This window comes from Sphaeramia orbicularis, unplaced genomic scaffold (assembly GCF_902148855.1).
Source record: "Sphaeramia orbicularis unplaced genomic scaffold, fSphaOr1.1, whole genome shotgun sequence".
In the NCBI taxonomy this organism is placed as follows: Eukaryota; Metazoa; Chordata; class Actinopteri; order Kurtiformes; family Apogonidae; genus Sphaeramia; species Sphaeramia orbicularis.
The window spans coordinates 366,638-379,280 of record NW_021941464.1 but is presented as its reverse complement, the minus strand read 5'-3'; the positions used below and the strand labels follow the sequence as shown (position 1 = coordinate 379,280).

The 12,643-nt window shown below is 44.2% G+C and overlaps 1 protein-coding gene across 1 annotated transcript in view; it reads right to left on the bottom strand.

Moving 5' to 3' along the window:
- Positions 1–12,643, bottom strand: part of tecta (tectorin alpha) — a gene marked incomplete at its 3' end in the record, with an annotated part of 100,597 nt that overhangs the window by 71,256 nt on the left and 16,698 nt on the right. The window contains exons 4-6 of the mRNA XM_030129565.1: positions 5,954–6,091; positions 3,408–3,573; positions 2,527–2,939 (exon numbers count right to left, since the gene is read on the bottom strand). Coding sequence (XP_029985425.1) covers positions 2,527–2,939; positions 3,408–3,573; positions 5,954–6,091 — 717 coding nt within the window. The remainder of the gene's footprint in view (positions 1–2,526; positions 2,940–3,407; positions 3,574–5,953; positions 6,092–12,643) is intronic.

Below are 12,643 nucleotides of genomic sequence, written 5' to 3'. Positions count from 1 at the left end.
TTTTGGACCCTTTGGATCAGCTGGTTCTGGGCCCTGGTTTTGGACCCTTTGGATCAGCTGGTTCTGGGCCCTAGTTTTGGAGCCTTTGGATCAGCTGGTTCTGGGCCCTAGTTTTGGAGCCTTTGGATCAGCTGGTTCTGGGCCCTAGTTTTAGACCCTTTGGATCAGCTGGTTCTGGACCCTAGTTTTGGAGCCTTTGGATCAGCTGGTTCTGGGCCCTAGTTTTAGACCCTTTGGATCAGCTGGTTCTGGGCCCTAGTTTTGAAGCCTTTGGATCAGCTGGTTCTGGGCCCTAGTTTTGGAGCCTTTGGATCAGCTGGTTCTGGGCCCTAGTTTTAGACCCTTTGGATCAGCTGGTTCTGGACCCTAGTTTTGGAGCCTTTGGATCAGCTGGTTCTGGGCCCTAGTTTTAGACCCTTTGGATCAGCTGGTTCTGGGTCCTAGTTTTGGAGCCTTTGGATCAGCTGGTTCTGGACCCTAGTTTTGGAGCCTTTGGATCAGCTGGTTCTGGGCCCTAGTTTTGAAGCCTTTGGATCAGCTGGTTCTGGGCCCTAGTTTTGGACCCTTTGGATCAGCTGGTTCTGGACCCTAGTTTTGGAGCCTTTGGATCAGCTGGTTCTGGACCCTAGTTTTGGAGCCTTTGGATCAGCTGGTTCTGGGCCCTAGTTTTGGACCCTTTGGATCAGCTGGTTCTGGGCCCTAGTTTTGGACCCTTTGGATCAGCTGGTTCTGGACCCTAGTTTTGGACCCTTTGGATCAGCTGGTTCTGGTCCTAGTTTTAGACCCTTTGGATCAGCTGGTTCTGGGCCCTAGTTTTGGAGCCTTTGGATCAGCTGGTTCTGGGCCCTAGTTTTGGACCCTTTGGATCAGCTGGTTCTGGACCCTAGTTTTGGAGCCTTTGGATCAGCTGGTTCTGGGCCCTAGTTTTGGAGCCTTTGGATCAGCTGGTTCTGGGCCCTAGTTTTGGACCCTTTGGATCAGCTGGTTCTGGACCCTAGTTTTGGACCCTTTGGATCAGCTGGTTCTGGTCCTAGTTTTAGACCCTTTGGATCAGCTGGTTCTGGGCCCTAGTTTTGGAGCCTTTGGATCAGCTGGTTCTGGGCCCTAGTTTTGGAGCCTTTGGATCAGCTGGTTCTGGACCCTAGTTTTGGAGCCTTTGGATCAGCTGGTTCTGGGCCCTAGTTTTAGACCCTTTGGATCAGCTGGTTCTGGTCCTAGTTTTGGACCCTTTGGATCAGCTGGTTCTGGTCCTAGTTTTGGAGCCTTTGGATCAGCTGGTTCTGGGCCCTAGTTTTAGACCCTTTGGATCAGCTGGTTCTGGGCCCTAGTTTTGGAGCCTTTGGATCAGCTGGTTCTGGACCCTAGTTTTGGAGCCTTTGGATCAGCTGGTTCTGGACCCTAGTTTTGGACCCTTTGGATCAGCTGGTTCTGGACCCTAGTTTTGGAGCCTTTGGATCAGCTGGTTCTGGACCCTAGTTTTGGAGCCTTTGGATCAGCTGGTTCTGGGCCCTAGTTTTGGAGCCTTTGGATCAGCTGGTTCTGGGCCCTAGTTTTGGAGCCTTTGGATCAGCTGGTTCTGGACCCTAGTTTTGGAGCCTTTGGATCAGCTGGTTCTGGGCCCTAGTTTTGGAGCCTTTGGATCAGCTGGTTCTGGGCCCTAGTTTTAGACCCTTTGGATCAGCTGGTTCTGGGCCCTAGTTTTGGACCCTTTGGATCAGCTGGTTCTGGGCCCTGGTTTTGGACCCTTTGGATCAGCTGGTTCTGGGCCCTAGTTTTGGAGCCTTTGGATCAGCTGGTTCTGGGCCCTAGTTTTAGACCCTTTGGATCAGCTGGTTCTGGGCCCTAGTTTTGGAGCCTTTGGATCAGCTGGTTCTGGTCCTAGTTTTGGACCCTGGTTGTCAGTCCTGATGAAACCATGTATATTAGTTTCAGGTCCAAATAGCGCTGATCCCCTCCCCCCTGGATCAGGTCTGGATCCTCCATGTGTGTCCACATGTCAGTGTTCATGGACCACTTGTTCTTTGGTAGCTGGTACAGATCCATGTCCAGTCCAACTGTCCTTCATTTAATTTCAGATTTCCCATGCTCCTTTGCTCTGGCTGTGTTTACTGCTATACTCCGTCATGTTGAACAGGTTGGTTTAAGACACTCAGTCTGACTGAGAGGGGCGTGGCCTGGGGGGGAGTGATGGATGTGCAGACCCTCTATTAATGCCTTATATTTTTGATACTTAGAAGAATTACTGAGTTGAAAGTAATTCAATTCTATTCATTTTTTTTCATTCATTTTTTTCATTCATTTCAGTTTTATTTATTTTTGTTTGCAGTTGTGTCTGGAAATGTTTCTAGTCAAGAAAATACATTTGGTTGTACATGCACGATATGAATGTAAGAAATAAAACTGTTCATTATGAAAAAAAAAAAAAAAGGAAACCAATTGGTCCTTGATTATTAAGTGAAATATCTTCTTTCCTCTCGTGTATTTCTAATTGCTCTTGAACCAAGCATAAATCAGTTGGACTGTCACCTGGACTGTTCCCAGGCTGCCTTTGGGTAACGTGACTCGATGGCCGTACACTTCCACCGTGACGTCTCGAAGCCAGGACACCGTCGCCATTCCACGGTTCTCATTTTTGGCCTCCACGCTGAAGAAGGGCAGTCCGCTGACCTCCCAGCAGGGCCGGGCCAGCAGGTAGGAGCAGGTTCCCTGGAAATGATAGAGGAAGCCGTCGAAGGTGTGGTAGTGCGGGTCCCCGAACACCACGCAGGTGCTGGTGCGGGTGGGCTGGCAGTAGAAGGCTCCTTCCTGGTGCTCGCAGGTCTCCAGCTGTCCGCACGGAGCCTCCTGACACTGCACTTCATTATCCAGGTCCAGACAGCGGCACCTCTGAGAACACTGGTCCGACAGCCAGAACACTTCCCCCCGTCTGTAGTACCGACCTGAGAACCACACACACACACTGGTAAACACAAAGGAGAGCTCCACATCACAGGGGTCCAACCCTGGTCCTGCAGAACCACTATCCTGCATGTGATCTAAAACCTGCAGGATAGTGGTTCTGCAGGACCAGGGCTGGACCCCTCTGATCAGGATAGTGGTTCTGCAGGACCAGGGCTGGACCCCTCTGATCAGGATAGTGGTTCTGCAGGACCAGGGCTGGACCCCTCTGATCAGGATAGTGGTTCTGCAGGACCAGGGCTGGACCCCTCTGATCAGGATAGTGGTTCTGCAGGACCAGGGCTGGACCCCTCTGATCAGGATAGTGGTTCTGCAGGACCAGGGCTGGACCCCTCTAATCAGGATAGTGGTTCTGCAGGACCAGGGCTGGACCCCTTGCTCTACATGAACCCTTCAGACCTTGGTACACCGTCCAAACATCCTTTCCAGTGTTTAATCGCTGAACTTGCCGTTGTAGCTGCAGCCGTTGGCTGGGTCTATGAGCTCGGTGTCGATGCGGAACAACCAGCGTCCGGGAAGATTGACATTGGTCGTTTGTTCAATGTTGACGACGTCGTTGGACCGCGATCCAGGCAGGTTGAAGAAATGACCGATGTCCCCGCCGTTAAAACCTGACTGGAAGTGAAAGGGTGTGAGGGATGGGGGTGAAATGTGGACACTGTTCATGGAGGAACAAACAAGAGTCTGTTTGGACTGAAAACCAGGGGTACCAAAACATGACCCCCCCCCCCCCCCAAAGGTTCCAGTCCCACCCCTGGGATGAATTTACAAAGTGTAAAAACTCCACAGATTCATTTTAGTTGTGGTTCCACATCCAGACCAATCTGATCTACAGTCCAATAAGAACAGCAGAAGAACCCACACAGAAGAAGGACTGCAGATTTACTACTGGGACTGATGGAAAAAATATGACATTATGTCTGTAAATAATGACAACTGCAAATATTTGTCTGTGTTTTAGTGAAAAAATCACATTAAATTGTGAAACTCTTTCCATTTCCAAACTCTCCTGTACCAATAAAATGTGACTAACCTGAACAAATGTGTCCAACCTGAAATGTCTGTATTAAATTCAGTCCAGTTTGAACTCTTTTCTTCCTGTTCCTCAGTGTTTAGTGTCTTTGGAGATCTGATCCAGAATGCACATGGACTAATGAGAAGTGGAGGAAGAAGACTGAGAAAATTGCACTGATTTTACTGAAGAAATGTCCGTTTTTTCAGGTTCTTCACATCTGTTTTGTTTGGATAGTTTATAAAAGTAAGTACAGACCTGATCAAAATCTTCAGACCAGTTGAAAAATAGCTAGAATTGACCTTTTGCACATTTGGATCTTAATGAGGTTTTAAGTAGAGCTACAATATACAAAAGCAAGAAGGGGGAGTGAGACAAAAAGCACTTTGAAAAAGTCATTTATTGAAAACAACAAGTAAACTGAAATAGGCTGTTTATCAGCTGATCAAAAGTTTAAGACCATCGCTCAAAAAATTACAAAAAATTCTCCAAACCAGAACAAAAAATGTTCTCAGTAGGACTCAGTAATGAGTAGCTCCACCGTTCTTGTTAATCACTTCATAAATTCGTTAGGCCATGCTTGATGCCAGTGTTTCCAGGAGGCTGGTGGGAACATTGCTCCAAGTGGTGAAGATGGCTTCACCAAGGGCATCAGCTGTGTGGAACTGATGGCCATTTTTATAAACTTCCCTTGCCATCCATCCCCAAATGTTCTCTATGGGATTTAAATCAGGGGAACATGCGGGATGGTCCAAAAAAGTGATGTTCTTCTCCCTGAAGAAGTCCTTGGTCAAGCGAGCATTGTGAGCTGCAGCGTTGTCCTGTTTTTAAACCCAGCTGTTCCCACACAGACCAGGGCCCTCAGTCATGAGGGACGCCCGCTGCAACATCTGCACGTAACCAGCCGCCGTTTGACCACCCTGCACCACCTGAAGCTCCAGTGTTCCACTGAATGAAAAAGCACCCCAGATCATGATGGACCCCCCTCCACTGTGCCGGGTAGAAAACATCTCAGGTGGGATCTCCTTGTCGTGACAGTAACGTTGGAAGCCATCTGGACCGTCAAGGTTCCATTTTTTCTCATCAGAGAATAAAACTTTTTTCCACCTTTCAGTGTCCCATGTTTGATGCTCCTGGCAAAGTCTAAACGGGCAGTTTTGTGGCGTTGGAGGAGACGAGGTCTTTGAATTGTTTTTTTGTTTTTGAAACCCTTTTCCCGCAGATGCCGTCTGATGGTTATTGTGCTGCAGTCGGCACCAGTAAGGGCCTTCATTTGGGTGGAGGACCACCCTGTGTGTTGACGGACAGTCAGTCGGATCCTCCGGCTCAGCGCAGGTGACATTTTTTTGGGTCTACCACTTGACTTTTTTGTTCCATAATGCTCAGGATCTGTCCAAAAATGTAGAATGACTGTCTTACTGCGTCCAACCTCAGCAGCAATGGCACGCTGCCAGAGGCCTCGCTTATGCAGCTGGACGATCCGACCACGTTCAAGAAGAGAAAGCTTCTGAGCTTTAGCCATCAGGAGGGCATGACCGTGTGAATGCCCGACAGAAAATGAGAATTTGGAGCAGATTTTAGCTTTTATAGCCTGTGGTCTGAAACTTTGGATCAGCTGATAAACAGCCTATTTCAGTTTACTTGTTGTTTTCAATAAATGACTTTTTCAAAGTGCTTTTTGTCTCACTCCCCCTTCTTGCTTTTATATATTGTAGCTCTACTTAAAACCTCATAAGATCCAAATGTGCAAAAGGTAAATTCTAGCTATTTTTCAACTGGTCTGAAGATTTGGACCAGGTCTGTATTTTCATAATTTAATGGGGTTTTTTGCACTAAAACAAGGACATAAAATGTCAGTTGTCATTATTTATCGGTTCTTCTGTTCTTCTTTTCCTGGTTGGGTCCACTGCAGATCAGATCAGACTGAATGTGGAACCTGAAAGAACAGGAGTTTAGAACCCTGTGGTTAAATGTTGTGAATACCTGAGCTGTGGTCCCTCCCAGTCCTGTTAAAGGGTCTCCTCCGCTGGCTGTACCTGTGCTCCATGTGATTTCGCCGTAGTTAAACATACTGAAGAAGGCCACGCCATCTGAGATCAGGACAGTCTGGAATGTGTTCACCTACAAATCAAAGCACATTCAGTAAGCAGAGCACGGGTGTCAAACATGCGTCCCGGGGACCAAATCCGACCCACCAAAGGGTCCAGTCCGGCCCGCGGGGTGAATTTTTAAAATGCAAAATTACATTGAGGATATGAACAATCACTGGTGTCAAACTCATTTTAATTCAGGTTCCACATACAGACAAATATAATCTCAAGTGGGTCAGTCCAGTAAAATACTATTGTAGTAACCTACAGGGTGGGGAAGCAAAATGTACAATATTCTGAGGCAGGGATTGAAAGACAGTGTATGACCAGTTAGTTTAGTGAAAGTCATGAGAATTTATTTGCCACAAGAAAATGTCCATAATAGAAAATGTTTTTAGTCTATGTGTCCTCCTCCTTTCTCAATAACTGCCTTCACACGCTTCCTGAAACTTGTGCAAGTGTTCCTCAAATATTGGGGTGACAACTTCTCCCATTCTTCTTTAATAGTATCTTCCAGACTTTCTGGTAATAGTTTTGCTCATAGTCATTCTCTTCTTTCCATTATAAACAGTCTTTATGGACACTCCAACTATTTTGGAAATCTCCTTTGGTGTGACGAGTGCATTCAGCAAATCACACACTCTTTGACGTTTGCTTTCCTGATTACTCATATGGGCAAAAGTTTGTGAAAAGGTATGGATAATAGTGTTAGGTATGATTATGACATCAGTATATGTTTGGGTTCAAAACAACTGACGTAGTGTCTGCTGAGAAAAAACAACTAAATATTCAGTGTACATTTTGCTTCCCCACCCTGTATAAATAATGATAACAGAAAATTTTCTTGTTGTAGTGTAAAAAAAAAAAGTAAAATTACATGAAAATGTTTACATCGACAAACTTTCCTTTTTCGAGAAATGTGAATGACCTGAACAAATGTGAACAATCTGAAATGTCTTAAGAGAAGTAAGTACAATTTCACCAATATTTTGCCTGTTGGTAAATATTTTGTGTTTTTGTAATTGTAAAGTAAGTTGTAACGCACATGTGTACATGATAAACTGAGGCAGAATAGTGTTAAAATTGCACTTGTTTTTCTTAAGACATTTCAAGTTGTTCATGTTATTCAGATATTTAAGGAAACTTTATAGATGTAAACACTGACATCATTTAATTTTACTTTTGTCAGTGTTATTACTTGACTGGTCTGGCCCACTGCAGGTCATATTGGGCTGAATGTGGAACTGAGCTAACATGAGTTTGACAGTCTGAAGTGGAGACTGAACTCATCAAATGGAGATGAGTGTCACGCCAGGTCTGACGGCATTTGGCGTGCTATACGTACGCATTTTGACTGACAGCAATTAATAGTAATGAATTATAGCTAATAAATGGAAAAAATGTAGTGTTAGTGTTTTCTTTTGTTGGAAGCTCCAAGAAGAAGTCTGGATTCTTTTCGGTCTCATTTTTATAAATTTAATTTGGCTTATCTGACCATAAACAGAGTACACAGTATGACTCAGCTGAGGATCCACCCCAAGCAGGAAATGGATCCACACATTCCAATGCTCATCACTTTATAATCCTTGTAACCTGAGCTTCAAACTGTGGGCGGACCCCCTTGTGCAAGGTGGGCGGAGTCACAAAAAAGTACTGGTGTCATGTGACTCTAAAGTCAAGCAGATGTGATACCTCAAATGTATGGAAAACCCCATACTGACGGTGTGTTCACCTCTTATCTCCTGTGATTTATGATCGTATGTGTCCTAAGGACCTAAACCCTACGTCCTGTGGTCATAAATCTGTCAGTTTAGTATGCTGACAATAGTGACCTACTGTCCTACGAACTGTACCGCTAACCAGTGAAAAAGAAATCTAGTGACACAAAGGAATCCAAACTAATAGTAACTAATGTGTGATTAAACTAAAGAATTCAACGATCTAAATTTAAATAATATTTCAGTGGATAACAGTGTTAGCTTAAGAACCCACATTCATCTGTCATATACATCATCATCTATCATATATGAAATATTTATGAAAGCATTTATATGACTTATTGTAATATAGCAGGGCTATGAAATAGCTTTAATTAACAAACAGAAAACCAGGGTGGAAGTACGACTCCCTAACCCTTCTGCATTAATGCTGCGTTCAGGGCCACTTTTTGAGCCCGTAAGTCACGACTTCAAACCACGACTAACGACGTTGTAACGTTCCAGGCAAGTCACACCAAACTGCCTGAGCGCAAGGAATTCTGGGAGTTAGATGTAAACAAACCAGCATAGCAGACTGTATGTTATGTTCATTTATAGTCATTTCTATCCTAAAGGTTTTTGTTCTTCACTTTTCTGAGGGAAACAGGAGGAAAAACGGTGCATAAGGACAGAGAAGCTGTTCTACCAGAAGAAGGATGGAAAACACCAGTAGAAGGATGGAAGAACATCATTAGAAGGAGGGAAAACACTAGTAGAAGGATGGAAGAACATCATTAGAAGGAGGGAAAACACCAGTAGAAGGATGGAAGAACATCAGTAGAAGGAGGGAAAACACCAGTAGAAGGATGGAAGAACATCAGTAGAAGGATGAAAGAACACCAGTAGAAGGATGGAAGAACATCAGTAGAAGGATGAAAGAACATCAGTAGAAGGATGGAAGAACATCAGTAGAAGGATGGAAAACACCAGTAGAAGGATGGAAGAACATCAGTAGAAGGATGAAAGAACACCAGTAGAAGGATGGAAGAACATCAGTAGAAGGATGGAAAACACCAGTAGAAGGATGAAAGAACACCAGTAGAAGGATAGAAGAACATCAGTAGAAGGATGAAAGAACACCAGTAGAGGGATGGAAGAACACCAGTAGAAGGATGGAAAAACATCATTAGAAGGAGGGAAAACACCAGTAGAAGGATGGAAAAAAAAAACAGTAGAAGGATGACAGAACACCAGTAGAAGGATGGAAGAACATCAGTAGAAGGATGAAAGAACACCAGTAGAAGGATGGAAAACACCAGTAGAAGGATGGAAAACACCAGTAGAAGGATGGAAGAACATCATTAGAAGGAGGGAAAACACCAGTAGAAGGAGAGAAAAAACCAGTAGAAGGATGGAAGAACACCAGTAGAATGATGGAAAAACACCAGTAGAAGGATGGAAGAACACCAGTAGAATGATGGAAGAACAGCAGTAGAAGGATGGAAAACACCAAAGAAGGATGGAAGAACATCAGTAGAAGGATGGAAGAACAGCAGTAGAAGGATGGAAAACACCAGTAGAAGGATGGAAAACACCAGTAGAAGGATGGAAGAACACCAGTAGAATGATGGAAAAACACCAGTAGAAGGATGGAAAACACCAGTAGAAGGATGGAAGAACATCAGTAGAAGGATGGAAAACACCAGTAGAAGGATGGAAAACACCAGTAGAAGGATGGAAGAACATCAGTAGAAGGATGGAAAACACCAGTAGAAGGATGGAAGAAAATCAGTAGAAGGATGGAAAACACCAGTAGAAGGATGGAAGAACATCAGTAGAAGGATGGAAGAACATCAGTAGAAGGATGGAATAACACCAGTAGAAGGATGGAAAACACCAGTAGAAGGATGGAAGAACACCAGTAGAAGGATGGAAAACACCAGTAGAAGGATGGAAGAACATCAGTAGAAGGATGGAAGAACACCAGTAGAAGGATGGAAAACACCAATAGAAGAATGGAAGAACATCAGTAGAAGGATGGAAGAACATCAGTAGAAGGATGGAAAACACCAGTAGAAGGATGGAAGAACATCAGTAGAAGGATGGAAGAACACCAGTAGAAGGATGGAAAACACCAGTAGAAGGATGGAAGAACAGCAGTAGAAGGATGGAAGAACACCAGTAGAAGGATGGAAAACACCAGTAGAAGGATGGAAGAACAGCAGTAGAAGGATGGAAGAACACCAGTAGAAGGATGGAAAACACCAGTAGAAGGATGGAAGAACATCAGTAGAAGGATGGAAAACACCAGTAGAAGGATGGAAAACACCAGTAGAAGGATGGAAGAACATCAGTAGAAGGATGGAAGAACATCAGTAGAAGGATGGAATAACACCAGTAGAAGGATGGAAAACACCAGTAGAAGGATGGAAGAACATCAGTAGAAGGATGGAAGAACACCAGTAGAAGGATGGAAAACACCAGTAGAAGGATGGAAGAACATCAGTAGAAGGATGGAAGAACACCAGTAGAAGGATGGAAAACACCAGTAGAAGAATGGAAGAACATCCGTAGAAGGATGGAAGAACATCAGTAGAAGGATGGAAAACACCAGTAGAAGGATGGAAGAACATCAGTAGAAAGATGGAAGAACACCAGTAGAAGGATGGAAAACACCAGTAGAAGGATGGAAGAACAGCAGTAGAAGGATAGAAAACACCAGTAGAAAGATGGAAGAACAGCAGTAGAAGGATGGAAGAACACCAGTAGAAGGATGGAAAACACCAGTAGAAGGATGGAAGAACAGCAGTAGAAGGATGGAAGAACACCAGTAGAAGGATGGAGAACACCAGTAGAAGGATGGAAAACACCAGTAGAAGGATGGAGAACACCAGTAGAAGGAGAGAAAACACCAGTAGAAGGATGGAAAACACCAGTAGAAGGATGGAAGAACACCAGTAGAATGATGGAAAAACACCAGTAGAAGGATGGAAGAACATCAGTAGAAGGATGGAAGAACATCAGTAGAAGGATGGAAAACACCAGTAGAAGGATGGAAAACACCAGTAGAAGGATGGAAGAACATCAGTAGAAGGATGGAAGAACATCAGTAGAAGGATGGAAGAACATCAGTAGAAGGATGGAAGAACATCAGTAGAAGGATGGAAAACACCAGTAGAAGGATGGAAAACACCATAGAAGGATGGAAGAACATCAGTAGAAGGATGGAAAACACCAGTAGAAGGATGGAAGAAAATCAGTAGAAGGATGGAAAACACCAGTAGAAGGATGGAAGAACATCAGTAGAAGGATGGAAGAACACCAGTAGAAGGATGGAAAACACCAGTAGAAGGATGGAAGAACATCAGTAGAAGGATGGAAGAACACCAGTAGAAGGATGGAAAACACCAGTAGAAGGATGGAAGAACATCAGTAGAAGGATGGAAGAACAGCAGTAGAAGGATGGAAGAACAGCAGTAGAAGGATGGAAAACACCATAGAAGGATGGAAGAACATCAGTAGAAGGATGGAAGAACAGCAGTAGAAGGATGGAAAACACCAGTAGAAGGATGGAAGAACACCAGTAGAAGGATGGAAGAACATCAGTAGAAGGATGGAAAACACCAGTAGAAGGATGGAAAACACCAGTAGAAGGATGGAAGAACACCAGTAGAAGGATGGAAAACACCAGTAGAAGGATGGAAGAACATCAGTAGAAGGATGGAAGAACATCAGTAGAAGGATGGAAAACACCAGTAGAAGGATGGAAAACACCAGTAGAAGGATGGAAGAACATCAGTAGAAGGATGGAAAACACCAGTAGAAGGATGGAAGAAAATCAGTAGAAGGATGGAAAACACCAGTAGAAGGATGGAAGAACATCAGTAGAAGGATGGAAGAACACCAGTAGAAGGATGGAAGAAAATCAGTAGAAGGATGGAAAACACCAGTAGAAGGATGGAAGAACATCAGTAGAAGGATGGAAGAACACCAGTAGAAGGATGGAAAACACCAGTAGAAGGATGGAAGAACATCAGTAGAAGGATGGAAGAACACCAGTAGAAGGATGGAAGAACATCAGTAGAAGGATGGAAGAACAGCAGTAGAAGGATGGAAAACACCATAGAAGGATGGAAGAACAGCAGTAGAAGGATGGAAGAACAGCAGTAGAAGGATGGAAAACACCAGTAGAAGGATGGAAGAACATCAGTAGAAGGATGGAAAACACCAGTAGAAGGATGGAAAACACCATAGAAGGATGGAAGAACACCAGTAGAAGGATGGAAGAACATCAGTAGAAGGATGGAAAACACCAGTAGAAGGATGGAAGAAAATCAGTAGAAGGATGGAAAACACCAGTAGAAGGATGGAAAACACCAGTAGAAGGATGGAAAACACCAGTAGAAGGATGGAAAACACCAGTAGAAGGATGGAAGAACAGGAGTTACAGGTGTTTGACTGGAACGCAGCATTAGTCTATCTGAAGCTCATCAGAAAACCGTGGATGTTAGCCTCACTTTGCTAACATTAGCAAATATTAGCTAATGGAGCATCAGGAAGGAAAGGTTGGAAAAACAGGAGTTACCGGTGGACTAGAACGCAGCAGAAGTGTACACGTAAACCAGGGATTAAAGCAAATAATTTTCATCTGACTGAAAATGTTCTTCTGGTCAGAATCATTGTCCACTGTTAAAAATGATGCAGTCCAATACTACTACAGCGTACACGTTTATCTGGTCAGATTTGTCAACACTGTCAAACCCACTGAATGGGAGAGTGTACAGGTGGAGAAGAGTAGGAACATGGAGAGAAGAAAGGTCATGAGTGGTACTGGTGGGGGTCTGGGGGTCCTCCCACAGAACATTTTAAAGCTTCAGGTCAGTTCT